Source organism: Petromyzon marinus, chromosome 43 (genome assembly GCF_048934315.1).
Source record: "Petromyzon marinus isolate PM22_M1 ecotype Great Lakes invasive population chromosome 43, UKy_Petmar_22M1.pri1.0, whole genome shotgun sequence".
Classification (NCBI taxonomy): domain Eukaryota; kingdom Metazoa; phylum Chordata; class Hyperoartia; order Petromyzontiformes; family Petromyzontidae; genus Petromyzon; species Petromyzon marinus.
The window spans coordinates 5578614-5599102 of NC_133709.1; the positions used below are offsets into that span (position 1 = coordinate 5578614).

The 20489-nt window shown below is 47.0% G+C and overlaps 1 protein-coding gene across 3 annotated transcripts in view; it reads right to left on the minus strand.

The window, feature by feature from the left end:
- The window catches only part of ADCY9 (adenylate cyclase 9), a 71969-nt gene that overhangs the window by 21818 nt on the left and 29662 nt on the right, over positions 1-20489 (minus strand). For all 3 annotated transcript variants that reach the window (XM_032970097.2, XM_076073732.1, XM_032970096.2), the window contains exons 3-5: positions 8337-8494; positions 5700-5882; positions 4379-4543 (exon numbers count right to left, since the gene is read on the minus strand). In XM_032970097.2, coding sequence (XP_032825988.2) covers positions 4379-4543; positions 5700-5882; positions 8337-8494 — 506 coding nt within the window. The remainder of the gene's footprint in view (positions 1-4378; positions 4544-5699; positions 5883-8336; positions 8495-20489) is intronic.

Genomic DNA, 20489 nt, shown 5'->3' on the forward strand with positions numbered 1-20489 from the left:
TTTTAATCTATATTATCAGTAGGAAAAGCGTTCCAGACAGCAGCAGAAGCGCATCCGAAAGTGCGCAATGCAAGTGACTGTCTTTGTTCACTGGCCAGCCAAAAGCCGCTGCGAGGATGACCGGAGTTCGGGTGATGCATCACAGGAAGGGAGGATGGCTTCCGGGCAAACTAACAGTCATGAGAGCGAATAGTGAGCAATAATATCAGGTCGTGTGCAGGAGTGACATATATTGTGGCATCACACAATGGTGGGAGGTGGTATGAGCGTAGGGAGGCCTTCATTCACCCAGCATTGGGTTTATGACGGCTAACGATGATAATGACAAGTTCCAAAAAATGCGTGATTTTAGTCACAGCTACACTTAATTTTATGCCAGAGCCGGTGTTACAACCCAGACACCACAGCAGTTCCGGCTCGATGTCCTGATGGCACTGATAAAGGATCAGCTTCCTCATGTTCCCGAACCGCCTATGACCAAATTCACGCAGAATTCTGAAGCTAAGCAGTTAGTGAACCTGGTGAGTGCTTTGAAGGGTCGCCATCATGCACAATCAGGTTGTAATAGGGTTGTGGGCTACGTGGTGGGCAGTTCAGCAGATTTTAATGCTCCACCGTAATTATATGTATCCACATCCACGTTATCTGCCTTCACCAATCTGCACTGACCAGCGTGGTGAAGTATGGTTAAGCAACTGCCACGATCCACACAACGGGGGGAGGCCCTGCTCCACTCGTGAATTGATAAAGAGGCCTGTTTCTTGTACAGTACAAGTACCCTCAGCAGTTACCTGTGAGGATGCCACAGCATTTGTACAACTATACATTAGTTACCCAGTAGATGGCGCGCTTGGGACACTGTGTGTGTTGCAGTGTACAATGGTGATCCAGACAAGATATGGGCACCACAATTTTGGTCCGTTGTGGTGCACACACGAGCGATTTCGTGATTCGTCTGCAGTTCTCTTACGCGATTAGAACTGAGAATACAAGCCAGATGTTGTCCTCAGTCTTAGGACAAATTTGAGCATGTCTGCAGACAGGTATTTAAACAAAAAAAGTGTAATTTTTATTTTAAATTTTACCAGGAAAGGTCCACTGAGCTCAAAAGCTCATTTTCAGAATAGACCTGGCCACAAATGATAGCTCACCGAAGTGGATCATCAAATAGACATTTATAGCGGCAGGCAAATACTCTAAATGCACGTAGATGATAAAATGTGGAGGGAAAACCCAAAGGACCCGGAGAAAAATCCACAACCATAGGGAGAACATCAAAACAAACTCCAAATATGGAGGCATCAGGGTCGGGATCAAACCCAAGGCCCTCCTGGGTACGAGGCAAGGGAGATAACATCTCGCCACCGTGGCGTCCATGACCAAATCACCCAGAATGTACCCGGTCGTGAAAGATCTTGACAGTAATGCAGGGTTAAGCCTGGATGAGTGCTTTAACAGGCATCCACCCTGCACAACACAGGTAGTCAGAGAACTGCGGGCCTATGTGGGCCTACATAGCACGATTGGCTACGTACGGTGCGAAAGAAGTTCAACATACATACGGTCAGAGTAGGGCAGATTCCTTTGTTGGACTGTAGTTCTATGCTCCCACATAAAAGCTCTCCGAATTTAGCAAGCCACGATGGAAAGCGTGGTGAAAGTACTGGCAAATAACAGCCATGACCTTGCACAGCATCGGAAGGTCCTGATCTAGCAGTGGAGTGACAAAAAGATGGCTGTACATGTATATTCAGACAAATACATATGTACTGTACAAACTAAATTATCATTTGCATAAATGTATTTAGTTAGAGACTAGACAGAACATTGTACATTAAGACACAAAAACAAGACAATGATATTGAGAAATAAAATGTTTAAGTTCGAGGGAACAGATATCACAATGATCGTTATATCATGACATTTAATATCTTCAATCTTGATTTGAAGCTTTCGTGACTGCAGGGATTCATATTCGTGGTTCTTTCGGTAAAGTCACGTAGAAGGGAAATAATAAAATAATACAAATAAAACTATCAAATTCTCACAACGTTTCGATTGCAACACAAGCAATCATCATCAAGTGTGAAAACCACAGAATATACGTGACTTTACCGAAAGAACCAAAGAGTATTTAACATCTTATTTAATAAAATGCTATCGCAGAAACCCTACTGGATACACATCTCCAAGATAACATCTGATCCATATATGTTCTTGGGTCGGGCCACGTGGTGGTAGTTTTATACCAACATTCTTGCCATTAACTCTCTAACCACCTGAAAAGATATTCACGTTTCCAGAACTTTTGTTGATACGAGGCCAAATGTACCGATCAAATTCTGATCAATAAATCACCTAACCTGTGGCTTCAGATTTTTATTGACTGAATTTTAACATCAACATTCGATGACGTTTTGCTGTGAGCTTCATCAGGCAATTTGAGCCCGGGAGTCCACGTTTTACGTGAAGATAAAATACCACACACCTGGCAACGCCTGATCAGTGCCCTACCTTATTACAGACCAATGCAGACCTAACTAGTCACCCCGTGCCCTTATAAATCTCAACGTTCCTCCTACAAAGCCCCATCACAAGGGAGAAACACGAACAAGTAGACATCTTTTTTTTTCCCCGTATTTAAATGGCTGTACGCCGTATGGACCTGAAAACTCAATGTCTCTGTACAAAAATAAGGGTAAACCGTGATGGGTTGACATGTTTGTAATACCTGTTTCTTTAACGTTGCTTCTTTATTTAAACACGGGGCAGTGAGATACTGCATTTGTACAGAGAGACAGCAGCAGCACCCTTACTCTGAGCCACAAGTGCCGTGGTGTTTCTTGATGCTCGATGCGCTCCGCATGGTCCCATTAGCTTTCACGATAATCGGTGACCTTACAAGGAATCAGGGCCCAAAAAAGGCAGCCCGGTGAGGGAGTGGAGGCGAGCGGGAGACATGGAATTCAAGAGGGACAGTGTAAGATGGCCAAGTCCAAAGGGAATGACCCGGGAATAAACGAAGACCAATGGTGCGAAGCAGAGTGCGCAGGGGAAGAGGTGCGGAGCCACAAACAAGCAAGCACAGGGGTTTAAGGAGAAGCAAAGGAGGGGAAATGCAAACATGTAAGAACGAACAGACAGCAATGGGAAGTGCAGGAAAGACGACAACCAAATTGAATCCTATTGAATATGCTGATAATTAAATCAGGATCAGAATCAGAATATTTAATTATACTGGAGGAATCCGATGAGCTACAAAGCTCTTTTTCACAGATGTCCAGTAGGGCCGGGTAATAACGTTACAACAAACAAAAGAAAAAGACAATAGCAGTGCAAAGTACAAGGTAAACAAATCACCCAAACAAGTAAAGTAATTACTTATTTTTAAGAAGCAACCTGTCCACAATGATAGCTAAACAAAGTAGCCCATAATTTGATATTTATAGCACTAAAATAATCTAAATAATCTCAATGCATGAATGTGAATGCAGCACAAAGCTGTCCGCTGCACATTGCCCATTTAAAATGTTTGAATATGCTTCAGCTAATGGGCCTTCTTATAAGGTGCTTGACGTGTGACTGCCTCAAACATTACCTTTGTTTTTTTTTGCTAAAATCATGACAACAATGTACACATATATGTGGAAAATTGTAGAAATTGTATATGTGTGTGCAAAACAGTGTATATAGTATATGGACATGATTGTGTAGACATAAATCCATCCATCACTCATCAACCATAATCTTCATCCATAATAATTCATCATCACCCATCAAAATATTTGTTCACTGGAATGTTAAAATTGCATTCAGATGTGCCAGTGTTTTATTTCACTTTGAAAAATTAGACATGCAATATCAGCCTCTTACCAAAACACCAGGAATGCTCCCAAATTCTCGGCATATCTTGGAAGCCAAGCAAGATTGAGGGATTGAGTTGGGATCGTGTTTGGACGAGTGACCACAATGCACGAACAAGTTTCCATAAGAGCTACAGGGATAGATAGCAGTGCAGTGCAGCAAAATCCATTATGATGCATATGTAATCGCAGGTGTGGGGGGGGGGGGGGAAGGACAACAAACTAAACACAAGAAGCAGTTCTAAAGAAATTCGTTTTTAATCTACCTTTATACTCCCTACGACTGCTTCACCCACTTTCACCAACCTGCACTGCCCAGCGTGGTGAAGTACGGTCAGATAACCCCCGGGATTCGCATTGCGTGGAAAGGACCTCCTCTTACAGCAGTGCACGGACAAAAAGGATGTGCATGTGCACATCAAAGACTGAGGGAATTTAGACCAAAACGTTCGTTAGGCATATGTGCCGGGCACTTCATTTGTCACGAGAGAGACAAGGAAATTATGTGGGGCTACCTCAGGGCCCAGTGCTCGGTCCTTGCTGGCCGCGGAGTCCTGGCACCCATTGTGCCCCTCCACCGCTTTCTCCTTGCTCGCAGCACCACCACCGCAGCCACCACCGCCGCCGCCGCCACCGCCGTCACCACCGCTGCTTGAAAAGACACTGGGCGTGCACGACGCCTGTCGACATGACAGCATCAAAAATCAGAGGTGGCCGAGGTAGCCAGGTGGCTCTCAAGAGGATAATGGCGGGTCAGAGAACGGAGCCGGGCACTGCTGAAATGCTGATCCGGTAAGCCACCCGCGATTAAACAAGGGTCTCAGGTTTGCAAGGTGAAGGTCCCAGTGCGGTCACCGATGTTACCATACAAAAACCCGGAATGTTAAATGCAGTTTTCACCTAATTTGCCGTATTTCCAGCTCTGAGGAGTTCAACATTTTCACTTATAATCACCATCTGGTGAATGCTTCTATAGCAGAATACTTGTGAAAGTGTCGTGCACCTGGTGTGGAAAAGAGGCAATTAAAAGGACCTCAGAAGTCGCCATCTTCAATTTCCCGAGGCTATCCTCTAGCACGGGGAGATAGACTGCTTTAATTGATAGATAAATGGAAATAAGAAAAGTGGTTGGGAAGCTTGTAGCATTGCGCCATGAGTTGGAATCCCTCTATCGCGAATTTAGAGATCAAACCATGTTCCTAAGAGTTTCGACACTACTTTTTTTTACCACTGGGATGATTGGCCAATGTGTGGTGTGTGTGGAGAAACTTAAGTACAGTACCTGAAGTGAGCCAGTGGACTAAACTTCGAAACGCAGCGTTTCCAGGTCAAAAAATACATCCCCTCCAGTATCCAATAAGTGATGTCAAATAGCGCTGCCACAAAAGGTTGCGGTGACGTTTGCGGTCCGTTTCAAAGTGGTCGAACGCGTTTGTGGCCATGGGCCGCATGAAATGAAGTCGCGGGCCGTGTCCAGCCCAAGGAGCCGTGGTTTCTCCCCCACCTCTGCTCTGATGATGCTCGTTGTAATTATTGGCAAAAACGTCATACTCAAATTGTAAATGTTGTGGTTTTACTCTCCAACACACCGGAGTGCTCAAGCAGTAACGAACTGGCCACGTTTTGTTTACGTGACAAACCTTACCAATTGGCTGTGTCGGGTGGCGGCGGGATTAACGACACATTTATATTTACGCAATCGAACCCCAAAAAAACCCAGCATTTTGGAAAGTATTGGTCGTGAAAGCCCACTGCGTGTTAAATTGCTCTAAGTTAACCTACCAATGAGCACTCAGCTATCAGCTGGGGAAAGGGGGGGGGGGGGTCAGCACTCACCTTGCTGCCGTGTGCGTTTGCGCCGTCCGAGTGCGGCCGGGGGGGTCGCGTGGCCGGCGCTGCCTCGGTCTGGGGGTTCTGGTCGGCTCCGGCGGCCGCTGCTGGTGTTGCGGGGCCCGCGGGGGCCCCGGCCGCCAGAGTCTGGCCGTCTTCCAGTAGGTGGCTCGAGGGCAGGGAGCCGCCCTAGAGGGAGAACGGACGACACCCGGGCTTCTTCAAAAATGCGTCTTGTTAAACATTGAAAGGTGGTGGAAATTCTCCATTCTTATGACAGTGACCAGTCTTTCATTAGCTCTCTTCCAAGTACAGTTCATATTCTACCAAAGGGATGACAAGGCTAAGTTGATCTGACCAGGATTGTAACTTTTAATCTCACAATCATGCACACGCGCATTTATCCCATTTGCCAATTATTTGGTACTGTGAACAGGGCCGCTATTTGATTTCTTCCACGTGAAACCCAAAAATGTATTTGCTCTAATTATGTACGTGCCTTGGCTGTCTTATACAGTGGAACCTGAGATCACAGTTCACAGTTTAATTAAAAAAAAATCAGTCAGGTAAGCCATTACAAGACTCTCATGACATCACTGGTTTAATATTTATTTGCTTTGGGTGTTCACCTTGTGTCACATGGATGGCATTTGCTAATAAACTAACTAAACATCGCTGTGTTTTGGCTACAATACATTTTAATGTCATTGCAGTGGCATCACTACCGTGTTGTGATGGAATACACGAAGCCTGTGATTATTAAGTCTTTATTTCTCATTCACGCAACCTGGGGTATGTTTCTACAAAATGCAATTGGATTTTTGGTTGCAATATTTTTAATAATAATTGTATTTATCCAGTAAGAGCTCACCAAAAGTTTCAAGACTCATTTGCAGTAGGACCCTGCATGGGGATGTTTTTGCCAATTCCACTAAAGAGTGTTTTGGCTTCATGTGGGAGGAATCCAGAGTACCTGGAGAAAACTCACACATACGAGCGGTTAACATCCACATCTCTGAATATATGGATGGACGAAATAATCCATTGTACTGTGATGCTCCGGCCACCTTCTCACCCACAAGGCTACAACACCTGCTATTGCCACGTGGCCTCCTAAGCTAGGCTCAAACCTGCCGAGCTTCCCAAATCTACCGAGATCGGGCGCACTCAAGAGTGACCTGGTGTGGGTATTATGTGTGCTGCGTTTCTGTGTACACGTGTGTGGTTTGAGTGTGGTGTGCATTTGGTGTGAACATGCTGTGTGGTATGCGTGTTGTGTGCATTTGTGCGTGCCGTACGCTGTGTGCAATGCTACCTGCGTGCCGTTGTTACTTGGTGTGTATGTGTGCATGGTATCTGTGTCTAGGGCACCTAGCCTGGCACAAGTGCCGTGGTGATGTCACCGCCACTCAGTGGCAAATTGCGGCTGTTGTGTATATGTATAGCGTGTGGTACAAGTCTAATCGTGCCATCATCACCTGCTATGTGTGGTGCATGTTTATGTGTCTTTATGGTATCCATGTTTTCGTAAAGAGCAGTGACGCAGCAGTTTGCGCATTTGCACTACGAACCCAGCGACCTAAGTTCAAATCCTGCTCATGACAAAACTCAGTCTTAAATAAGTATCTGGTGCAGTCTGTAAACATCAGTCCTGAGGAGACAAAGGCGGCCAGGAATGGTGCTGGCCACCCACCCTCTCGTCTACAGTAACTGGCATCAATAGGTATTCGCTCACAGCACTTGCTCCAACAGTTTGTTAAAGGCTCTATGGGGGATCTTTAATATTTTATCTCCGGAGGGTATCCGTATGTTTTTGTTGTGTGAAGTAAACTTCAAACTAAACCATTTTTATTTGACCAGGTAAGGCCCACTGAGCTATATAGCTCTTTTTCAGAGGCGACCTGGCCACAAATGATAGCTCAGGCGTCAGGGTCGAGATCGAACCCACGACCTCCTGCATACCAGGCGAGGCAGATAACATCTCGCCACTGGGGCGCAGTGTACTCTTGCAAACACAAAGACAAAGATCCCCGTGTAGCCATAACAAACTGTTGGGGCAAATGCTGTTAGCGAGACGCACCTCTGAAGGTCAGAACGCCACAGGAAGGGGTGGGTGGCCAGCACCACGCCCGGCCGTCTTTGTCTCCCGAGCGGCAATGTTTACACACTGCACCAGGTACTCATTTGAGGCGGAGTTGACCTAGGGGAGGCCCAGGATCAGTTCAGATAATCGTCACTGGTAGTGGCCGTGAGTGGGAATTGAAACCAGGTCGCCGGATTCGTAGTACAGCACGCTAACCGCTACACTACCACTCACCAAAGACAAAGATCCCCCGTATAGCCTTAACAGACTGTTGGGCAGGTGCTGTTAGCGAGCATCTCCGAAGGCCGGCACGGCACACGAGGGGGTGAGTGGCCAAGACCACGCCCAAACGCCTTTGTCTCCCTACTGGTGATGTTTACAAAACCACACCAGATACTCATTTGAGGCCCAGGACCGGTTCAGATAATTGTTACTGGTGTTAGCCGTGAGCAGGAATCAAACTCGGGTCGCTAGGTTCGAAGCACAGCGTACTAATCGCTACACGACCACTCACCAAACACCCTGGCACATACACACACACACACGCAAGCCGTCGTCACCTGGTGTGCATGCAGCGCAAGCGGCTCGTCTCCCCAGGGTGGGCTCCACGGGTAGAGCAGACAGCCCTGGCTAGAGGACAGCACCGGCTGGGAGCCCTCGCGCCAGCTGGGACGTGCGTCCTCATCCCGGTAGCCGGAGATGAGGAAAGTCTTCATCCCTGCACGCGCATGCGCGCACACATCCACCGTCTAGTTGACTAACGTACTCAGATTGTAAATGTTGTGGCTTGGGCTTCTCCAACGCACCGGTGTGCTGTACTAGTGACGAATTGGCCACGTTCTGTTCACGTGACAACCCTTACCAGCTGGCCGTGTCGGGTGGTGGCGGGTTTTAACGACATTCATATATTTACGCGATCCAACCCACAAAACCTCTATTGTGAAGGCATCGTCTAGTTGGCTAACAAGCGTATACTGTGCGTGCCGGGCGGTGGTGGCTATGCACGTGGCCTGTGATCGAGCCAGCATTGTGGAGGCAGCGAGCGTTAGTGGAGCGCACAAATGTTGTAAAACTCCCTTCCCGTTAGCATCCGGGTGCCATACCCTGGCTTGTCAGGAGAATACGGTACACAGAACATGTGGGCTTTATCTTATCTATCTGTATGGGATAGAGGATTGCCCCCTCGCACGTGCGAGTTTTCTCTGGGTGGTCCGGTTTCCTCCCGCGTGTAAACACTCATTAAAATGGCCATGGTAATAAAGAGAGGATTGCAGAGCTTTACAAATTGTTCGTGTCGGTTCACCACGTGGCTGCTGCCTGCTTATCTGTGGTTCTTTGCACTTGGGCTGGAACAATGCTACGAATTCCAAGAAGTACCAATAACTTTGTGAGCAAGTCAAGTGGTTGCCCGATTGATACACTAGCCCCCACCAGAGGAACGTTGACTATCTGCCACTGGCTCAGGGCTGTAAACAGGAGATGAACACCACCTCAACGTCGGCAGAAAATCACTTTGGTTTTTCACCAATTCACCACTCCACCTTCCACGATTGAGGGGGGGGTCAAGATTCAATTGGAGAATCAATTAATGTTGTGTTCAGTATTAGCGCTACTCGACTAAGGACTTGCCGGTGCCACTGGTGGGCTGATGAAGGCCTAGGCAGATGAAGTTTCCCCACCAAATGTGTCACTTAAACCCGCTTTGGTCGGAAAGGTATAACTGTTTGCGGCCCATGCGGGTACATTTTGCATCGTGCTTTGAATCGACTGGCTTGTAAACACATATGTGAGTTCATGATTGTCCGGGTGTGTTTCTATTCGGTGTCCATTATGTAACCATGTGAGAATCATTGAGGCATATATTTTGCCAGGAATACCTGATGCTCGTCTGTTCTCTATCGTCTGTGCAGTGATCACCTCCATTCATCATCATTATCATCAATAGCTATGCTTAATGCACTGCCAGCTGAAGGCAGCGCATGGCATTGTTGTGCACTGCAGCGCCTCTAGTGGCTGTAGGGTCCACTTGAATTACCTACTATAATCCCCCAGAAATGTCTGTCCGTCCTGCGCGTGACGTCACTCCACATGAGGCCCACCCCCCCGCGTGATGTCACTCCACATGAGGCTCACCCCCCCCCTCATTAATATTCATGAGTGGGTGGATTTTTACACGAACGCAGAGGAAGGTCGAGATGAATTAAATGATTTATTACGCAAAGCCGCTTCAAATATGACGTTTCTTTACAGAAAGTGACGGTAAAAAATAAATCTATGCAGCAGTGCTACATCCGTGCGTGACGTCACTGCAAAAAAGCCCCCCCCCCCCCCCTTCATTATTATTCACGCCCGCGTGGAAATTTACACGAACGCATAAGGTCGCGTACTCCACATGCCACACCCCTCCCCTCATTAATAATCATGAGCGGGTGACGTCACTCCACATGCCGCACCCCTCCACAATAACCATTAGCGGGTGTCGTCACCCCACATGGGGCAACCCCCCCCCCCTCATGAATATTCATGAGCTGAACAATTTTTCTCTTGAATGTTTCAGATTTACTGCAATATACACCCATCCTTGGACGGGGAAAAAAAGCTAGTTACATAGAACGTATAACAATCGAAAATAATACATTGCTAAATGCAAGATTGAATGCATTCGTGCATGCATGCATTGTGATGGTAAGAATCAATTTCAATTGACGTGGACCGATGCATTGTTACACTATGAATACACAGGTTCGTGGATGGATATTCAAGCCAGGCAGAGCTCTGTTTATGCCTCCTTCCATTAACTCCGCCAAGACGAAGCGATCTGCTAGGCTTAAATATCCCTCCACCAAGTGAATGCCACCAATACTGTACCTCTACTCACTCACACACCTCATGCTCTTTCATCGACCAATTTATACACGTACACATTTAGCCACGGAGAGCATGCAAGAAGCACTGCTCTCGTCAACACATCCGCCTACCTGCTGACCTTCCTGCCACTGCATTCACTCATCACACACACCTAACTATTCAAACAAACAAACCATTCATACACCCGCGTTAACGTGCACAAAGGCAGGACCCAGGAGATGGGCCGCCACACACACAGTTAGACCGGTAACAGGGCGGCACCACCGCTATTTAAAATAAGACCGCACAAAGAAGCCTACACAGCATGCGCCAGGACAAGGACACTCAGTTACAGTAACAGGACACTGCCTGCAATTCCAGGCCGTACGAGCTCATTGCAAGCTATTGGAAGGACATTTTGTCTTGTTTCGGCAATAACATGCGGAGAAATGGCTTGTTTACCAAAGTCATCGCACGGCTGACTCTGTAAACTAAACACGCCATTAGTTAGGTGCTTTTACAGCGGCGAGGTCGCTGTACCAGCAAGAGACAGCGCAGCGTCCAACGAGAGCCATGTGCTTGAAACGCTGTACGTTTAGAGCCTCACAAAAGTTGGGAGAAAGCGGTCAGCTAATATAATTGGAGTAGGCATTGTGTTTGGTCCAAGTCAGCAACAGTTAAAAAATATCTCTGCAATAATCCGACACATATGGATATATATGGAAAGAGGCGGGGAGAGGGGGGGTTGCTAGCTGGCATAATTTGTTCGTGGGATGCAAAAAGAAAAGTGTCCCAAGAACCACAGCAAATGTAGAATCTGCATCTAGCGTGGAGGCCGCATGCCGCCCAGTGTTCCCAAGGTTTCTGCAAGCCAAGAGAGGTCACATCTGTAACGCTTGCCAAATGTTTTTGAATTATTCAGCCTTATTAGTACCTGTGACCATAAAAGGAGGCCACCGCCAAGAGAGTCACGCTAGTGATGTGCATTTTTTTTCTTCGTAAAACCTTATTTAGAATCACTTTTATTTATTCTTTATTTTCTTTGACGTATTTTCGTTAGGGCGGCCGGGCATGCGATATCTGTGTAGTCGCACGCGCGTCACGGGCGGTGGGGAATTTACGCGGTGAGATTGCTGCTGGGTGCGTCACCTGCACTTGCTCATCAACAACTGTGCTGCAGTGCTGTCTCCTGCCGTTTAACACGTCGGCTTTCACGACCAATATTATCCATAATAAAGGGGGTCTTTCTTTAGGTTAGATCGCGTAAACATAAATGTGTCGTGAATCCACCACCAGCCGACACAGCCAATTAGTAAGGTTTGTCAAGTAAACAAAACGTGTCAATTTAGTTATTACTTCAAGCACACCGGTGTGTTGGAGAGGAAGCCCACAACATTTACGATTTGAATGCGACGTTTCCCCGGCGATTACAACCATCTTTGTCAAATGGATTATTTTGCAAATCGCCTGATGAAGCTGGTTGTAATCACCAGCAAAACGTCGTGCTAAAACTGTCTTCGCCTATGCAAATGTTCCACTGGCGCAAGCCAATACCAATTGGGAAGGTATACCTAGGTGATGTTGGATAAACTATTAAACCATAAGAGTTTTTTGGGGGGTTTTGTTCTGTTTACGTGACAAACCTTACTTATTGGCTGTGTTAGGTGGTGGCGGGTTTAACGACACATTTATATTTATGCGATATGCGATCTAACACAAAAAACTTTTATTATGGACATTGGCCGCAAAAGCCTAGGTGTCAAACTGACAAGCCATTCTATCAGCACAACACACAAAATATACTGAGAACCCATGGCCTTTATCACGGCCATGACACTTTAGGCGGTGTTGCAGACAGATTAACATGCAGTGGGGTTTTGCTGATGCCTGAGTAAGACCGATACTAATGTTGTGTGCTCTGCTCAAACTAGAAATGATGGAAACATCCGATGTGAAGCTGGTGTGAAAGACCCTATGACATGATTGACAAGAGCAGGCAATTTTTATGCTGGTGTCATACGCCCACATGGCATTTTTGAATATAAACCAGTTTAACTATTTTATAAGTTACTAAATATTCAGGTATCCCTGAGAAAATATAAGCCTCAAAGAGTTCTCACATGGTTATATAATGGACACCGAATGGAAACACATTCGGACAATCATTAACTAACATCTGTGTTTACAGGCCAGTCGATTCAAGCATGATGCAAAATGCACGATGCAAAATGCGCCCGCACGGGCCGTAAACAGTTATTGCTTTCCGAGCAAAGCGGGTTTTAAGTGACACATTGGGTGGGGAAACGTCATCTGCCGAGGCCTCCATCAGCCCACCAGTGGCACCAGCAATTCAACAGTAGAATGTACGGACGTGTCGCTCGTGGTGGTGGTGGTGGTGGGGTAAAGTGAAGGCCCTCCCCACCCACGCCAGTTGCGAGCAAGCTCTTTGCGTGAGCAGGGTTGACCCCTGGCTGTAACCCTCACCAAGCATAAGGGCTACAGGGAAATATGAAGGGCATCTGTCCCCCGGGGATGATTAAGTGGGCGCCGACTCCTCGCCAGCGGGTGGCGGTCTCCGGCTAGCTCGCTCGCTGGCCACTTAGACGTCGGGTGAGACATTTTTGTAAAAGGAGGCAATTGAACCCGGGTCACCGGCCTGTGTGTAATGGAAATCACGCGACGCATACATGTACACCCGCATTCATGTACATGTACTATAATACCATCATCATTAGCCACTGCTGGATGAAACCATCATCATACCGTGTTGGTCACTGGGGTTTATTGACTATACTTCAAAATGCTGGTCAGTACGAATCGATAAAGGAGGTCCAGGATAGGTTTAGATATAGCTCTCCAGTGATTTGAGGCAAAGCCGGATATCGGCACTAATCGCTACATCACCACTATTCCCTTGTGGAGTAAATGGAGTCCAATGTAAAATATTTAATTGGAATTGAACCCCTTGCGGGTCGACCAATTGTCCACTTAGCGAGCAATTAATTGTCTGTAATTAAGCGTTCACCTGCAGGCAGTTTGCGAGCGCCTCTTTTAGCCGCGTATTTGTAGAAATGTTTTTTTAAGGTGTTACATTGTGAAAGTACAAGTGATTTGTTGTGCAATTTCTTTTTCCTTAAATTACGGCAATATATTTATATATTTTTTTTCCTGAATTACAACAACTAGGAGCCTTGGTCTTTCGCCTGCAGATTTAATAATATTGCCACCTCAAAATTGGCCTCTCACGTAAATATGACATACGACACAACGCCACGACATGCTATTTATACAGCATTAAAAACGGAGGGGCCTAATAATATCTCCTTGCCGACAGCATGAAAAAACAAAAACACGGGGTTTACAGCGCTCGTGGAAACTGAGCAAACACAATTAATGGCGGAAGAGAGCCAGGCTTAACCCAATCCCGTGCCACCGTGTTCCCACACTCGCCCACAATGTGGTACCCATGCCACGGGGAGCCATTCCTGGCTCCCTGAGAACACGAGCTTCCCTTTCAAAAAGTTAAAACAAAAAAAAAGAACAGGAAGCCCCATTGCAACAGCAGGCACCTCAAAGGTAATTTCGGAAGTGTGGGTAAGAACCGCAGATGGGCAGGGTTTAAGGGAGAGGTGTGGAGTGTGCGGCATGCGTGTGTGCACGCTACTTGCGTGAACAAAGCTACAGGCCGCTCACAATCGTGTGCGTGTACTTGTCTAAAACAATCTGCTCCTTGGCTGCATGTACGCCTGGCTGTCGCACCGTTTAAATCCAAGCTTAAAAAAAATAGATTCTTACCCACTGCATGCGATTGTTTACACTACACATCCCGCTTGCAAAAAATACATTTGCACCACCAACCATTCACACAGGGCGCCGTCTCCCCCCTGTTCTCAGCACACTAGGTTTCTCCGCGACGAGGTTCAAAGATAATCAAGCCCCAGAGCCAGCGAGGGGGCGAGAGGTGCGGACCCTGAGTGACACCTTCGACAGGCGGCCGCGCTGGTAAACACGCGCGAGCGATTAATAAATCACAACGCAATCGCAACACCCCATGAATTTTGCATGTGGCTACGCGGAGGGTCCACCGATTCTCCGAGCCCAAGGACAAGGTGGTTAGCAGCAGCAGTAGTAGCAGTAAGCAGCACCACCGGATTTAAAAGTGGTTGCTCATTTTCCTCGCCCAAACAATGTTGTTGTAACATATGCATGCATGTTGCACTTCTTTTCGCACCATACGTAGCTAACCGTGCTAATCGGAGGTGCGGAAGGACAACAAACTAAACACAAAAATCAGTTTTAAAGAAATTAGTTTTCAAACTCTTATCTGCCCCTACTGGGCATCCGTGAAAAAGAGCTTTATAACTTATCAGATTCCTCCAGCATAAAAAAAATATTCTGATTCTGGATTAAAAAGTGGTTGCTCATTTTCCTAGCACAAGGTAGATCTCATCTGAATCCACAGTCGCACAAATAAAGAGAAGAACGGGAGTACAAAATGGCCTACTCTCCATAAATGATAGCACGAAGCCTTAATAATGCCTACTTATGAGAGTGGCGCATGACTGTGACCCAGTATACAGGAGGCAAGGGTTAGTGTATCACTCAGATATGTGAAACTCTAAAACCCAGTGGGGCTTGCAAGGCATCCAGGAAAAGCCAGTAGATCAAGTGTAGTTGTGAACCCATCTGTGTGGCCCTCTTGAGTATTACATAGCCATGCGCTTGAGTTTTCTCTGGGTACTCTTGCTTCCTTCCAGATGCACAAACACTCCTGGCCAAACATCCCAATTGCAAAACCCGTCCCGAGTCTTGTGACTCAGTGAGACTTTCCTGGACGACTAAATTCAATGGATCTTCTTGTTATTACAATCATCTTTACTTTCCAGCAGAGTGTAAATGTTTAGTGGGCCCTGGATTTGCACTGTCGAACCCTCGCAATGTGCTAACTCGGTGGCAAGAGCGCTTGCTGGCTGTCAGGTTTCCCAGCCGACCAGGCAGCTGTGCCGTGGCGGGTGAGCAGCGGGAGGTGGACAAATAAACAACAGACGCAACACCCAAAATAGGCGAGCGGCACATGGCGTGTTTGTGTGAACGTGCACGCTGGGGCTATTCTCACAATTCCCGGACCGCGGCACGGACAACGTGGACCCCTGAACCCTACCACTCCCTGTTCTCTCCCCAGAGAGCTGGGCGTGGAGGGGAGAAAGGTACACACGCGCACGCACGTGTTCGCTCATGCACACACACCAACAGGCCAACAGGCGCATGCCCCCAGACACATGCACGTGCAATTGCACTCATATACAACCAAAAACACAAAGACCAAGATCCCCCACATAAGCCTTAACAGACTGTTGGGGCGAGTGCTTTTAGCAAGCACCTATGAAGGCCGGCAAGGTACACGAAGGGGTGGGTGGCCAGAACCACGCCCGACCACCTATGTCTCCTCAGCGGCGATGTTTACTACACACTGCACCAGGTACTCATTTGAGGCTGAGTGGAGGCCCAGGACTGGTTCAGGTAATTGCCACTGGTGTTGGCCATGAGCGGGAATCGAACTCGGGTGCTGAGTTCATAGCGCAGCGCTAAATGCTACACTACCGCTCCCCACTCATATACAACCGTAACACACATACAGACACGTTCGCAGAGGAAAGGATGCACACACAAGGGAATTTGCATGCATCTATGACCGAGTATGTGCATATGCACATGAACATGTGCATGGACACATGCTCAGTCGCCCAGCCAATGGGCTACTGAGTGTGCATCCCTGCTGCAACATCCCCAAAAGAATGTACTAACACTCCACAAGTGTAACATGAGCTCTGTGCTGGGTGGCGAGGGCTGGACAAAGGGGCACGTGGAGATGGAGGAGTTGGGATGCAGTGAGTCCTGGGCCGTTTCCCCTCTTCGGAGGGCAGTGTGTTGGGATGGTGTATCTATGCGTGTATGTGTGCATGTGTGTACGTGTGTACGTGTGTATGCGTGCATGTGTGTACGTGTGTATGTGTGCATGTGTGTATGTTTGTACGTGTGTATGTGTGCACGTGTGTATGTGTGCATGTTTGTATGTGTGTATGTGTGTAGAGTGCAGTGGCACCGTGGTTATTGGACTACAAACCCAGCGACACAGTGACCTGTGTTCAATTCCCAGCCACGGCTGACAATAATGGTAAGTTGGTGTCTGATCCGGTCCTGGGCCCCAGCCTTTACCAACCCACACTGACCGGCATGGTGGGATATAGTTAACACCACCCTCATTTCCAATATGGTGTGGGGATGCCTTCATTCAGCAGTGGATTGACAAGGCCTGCAAATTATTGTTAGTTCATTATTTTGAAGCTAGGGCCACGGCCAACACCAGTGGTGAATATCTGAAATAAGCTCTGAACCCCTCCCCACCCCCCCCCGCTTGGGCTGACTCAACCTGAAAAGAGTAACTTGGGAAACAAATGTGGCCGAGCGTGAAGACCACACCACCTCATCGTGCACCATACACGCCTTCATTCAATGTTCGCTAACAGCACTTTCCCTGGTGGTTTGACTTCGCTATACGGGGGTCTTTTGTCTTTTTTGGGGTGTGTGCGTGCACTTGTTTAAAGTGCCGCCCTTGATGAGTGGGCCCTGTGGCGTGCTCGCCCGTGCCTGTTCAGGGCAGGAGGATATCGGGGGGGGGGGGGGGTTCTAATCGCCCCATCCGTCAAGGCGACGCACGCTAACCCCCAACACGTTCATATACGCACTCACCGTCAAGGCAAGTGCAGCTTTCACTGTGCTTTTTTGCTTGCCCTGGACTTTCGGGATGAGTTTTGGATTTTTTGGGGGGGATTTTGCATTTTTGGAAGGAAAACTTTTTGGAGAATTTTTTTGGGATAATTTTTACATTACTTAATCGTCTACCCTAAGCCGCATCCACACAAACCATGCCAGATGCGGATACCTGATGCACAAATGCAAAATTAAAAACTCTCCAGTGTGCGACTGTGATCGTCCAGAACAGACCATACAACAAATAATGACACAATGCCCGACCCATAAATACGAAGGAGACATCACAGCGATACACTACTCTGCTGCTCCTAACGCGGTTGTCTGGCTTGACCACCTGAATGTGAAATTGCAGTTGAAGCTCTGCATCTACATCAGACATACGAAATAAGAAAATTTTATAATTTAACCTGTCCTCGTGTTGATAAAAGTGGGGAAAACAAGGAAGTGGCATCATTTGTGAGATCTTACCTCCTGTGACATCATATTTAAGGATCAATCACAATTAATGTTTTTGTTTTAACTCATCTTAAATTTAATATCAAGGCCCAATGTTTGGATTGTTCAGATTAATCTGAAAATCTGTATCAATCGTTTATGATGTTAGCCGTGGCCAGGAATTGAACTCAGGACGCCAGGTTCATAGCTCAGTGCGTGAACAATTATGCCACGGTGCCACTGGCTAACTTTGATTGTTATCGAGCACCTATTAAGATGTGAAACATCAGCACCGTGCCTGATGACCTCCGTCTCCCCAAACACTTGTCCCCTCAGGTCACTCTTAAAAATGAGACTATCCTGGGTCTCTTGAGTTCCAAAATGGTTACACGAAATTAACTTGATTCTTGAACTTATAGATGCTCTGCCAAAACGGATAATTATATCATTGTAGGCCTAGTCAAACTAAAGGGGGCCCGGAGCCGATACAGACTACCCACGTTCTCCATGGCCGGCAATGGAACGGAGTGGCAGCATGCAGAGAGCATCAAGCTGCCGCTCCCAGCAACAACACGTAAAGACAAAGATCCTCAGTATAGCCTTACCATACTGTTGGGGCAAGTGTTGTTATTATTCACGTCTGTCTCCCCAGCGGCAATGTTTACACACCACACCAGGTACTCATTTGAGGCTGCGTTGACCTAATGGAGTCCCAGGACTGGTTCAGATAATTGTCAATGGTGTTGGTGGCCGTGAGTGGGAATCGAACTCGGGCCGCTGGGTTTGTAGCACAGGGCGCTAACCGGCTGCGCCACCACTCCCAACAACTCACGCGCACACACGGGCGCACAAATATACCCACCCCGCATAGCCTGAACAAACTGGAGGAGCACGCCTACACACACGCATGCAAGCACACATGCATGCATGCGCAAAAACCCCACCCCAATTCTTCAACCTCCTTGAATTCTCTTCCTTCTCTCACATAACCCAGCTGCCCACTCACGACACACCATAGTCAGCCACAACAGCCTCTCCCTCCTTCTGTTACAGCCCAGACATAATACCCACTTGCCGCTCAGTTAATTCAGCACAACAGCCATATTAATTACTGGCTTTACAGCATATTATGGATTGAAGCCCTGTGGCCCTGCATTGTTGTATTGATGGGTGAAATTGTACAATTGCAGGGGTGTAATTTATATATGGTGCAGGGACCAAAGGAGTGTGTTAACGTTAAAATGAACTCCGCAATTTTAAGTCGATACATTTTAAATTACCCATTGCTTAGTTTCCACCTCTTTGACAAAAAATAATTGGCCAAATTAACCGATTACATAACCAAGATATCGCGTGTCATGAATGATGCACCGAATGATGCCAATGCATAAAGTGTCAATTAAGTTTATCAAATATTACTCAATAATTATAATTAGATAGTAGTCTGAAGCTAGGTCAATGAAGCAAAACAAACACTTGTGCATGTCCATCTCGGCGCAAGCAACACGCGTTGTATGGAGCTTTGAGGGTCTCTCAAGAGATGTTTGCTAAATTCTCGCAATCGTCGAGAAACCATAGACAAGTCGAAAGGCAGCATCCAGGCGGTGATACAGCAGCAACAATTGCGCAAGTTCTGCAGTCCTCTATATGTGAATATGTTTTGGGCACATTAATGAGTTTTTACACGTGCTTCTGTTTTGTTCTGTTGAAGACCACCCCAGATTGTCCGTTCATAAAATGATAATTTTACGAGGAATATGTTGCCAAAAATTCAACCTAGCCAATGACGCTGATATATAATTACATGTTTTAATAATATACAATGCATTCACGCACACTGTATCTTCAAAAAAGAGCATGGACTGCAAATTATGACAAGGACATTCAAAATGCTAGTAAAATCCAGAGGCCTTTTTCCATAACCAATTGTCCATCATTGCCAAAGTAGTGTCTCTGATGGCTCATCCATACATCTATTAATCTCCTGTACACATCGATAAGACAATGTGATATTTAGGATTATTTTAATGTAAGGTGCTTTATAGATATAAAGCGACGTGAACGTGATGATGATCGTGCATTGGTGATGAATGAATGAATGATTGTACATACGAGTGACATCCTGTCTGCACCATAGGCCTCTCTCAATTCTCTCTTCGCGCCTGCCGGCAGACGTGACCTTGGGAGTTTGTCCGGTCGGGAATCCTGGGGATGTGCGCACCGCCCATCGGAGTCGTTCCCCCTGAATTATTATTCTCCACGGACTCCGCTCTGGCACGTGCTGGAGCCAACAGTTTGCATTATGTATCGCGTGTGCATTAAGACTCAATTATCCAAATATTGGCCAGTGGAATGGTCAACCACACACAAGCACTTACGTGTACAATGCCGACGGATTCTATCTACGTAATACTTGCACACAACAACAAATACAAAGATCCCCCGTATAGCCTTAACAGACTGTATGGGCAAGTGCTGTTAGCGAGCACCTATGAAGGCCGGAACGGTACACAAGGGGGTGGGTGGCCAGCACCACGCCCGACCGCCTTTGTCTCCCCATTAGCGATGTTTACACACCACATGCGGTACTCATTTTGAGTTTTAGTCGACCTAGGGGAGGCCCATGACCGTTCAGATAATCGTCACTGGTGTTGGCC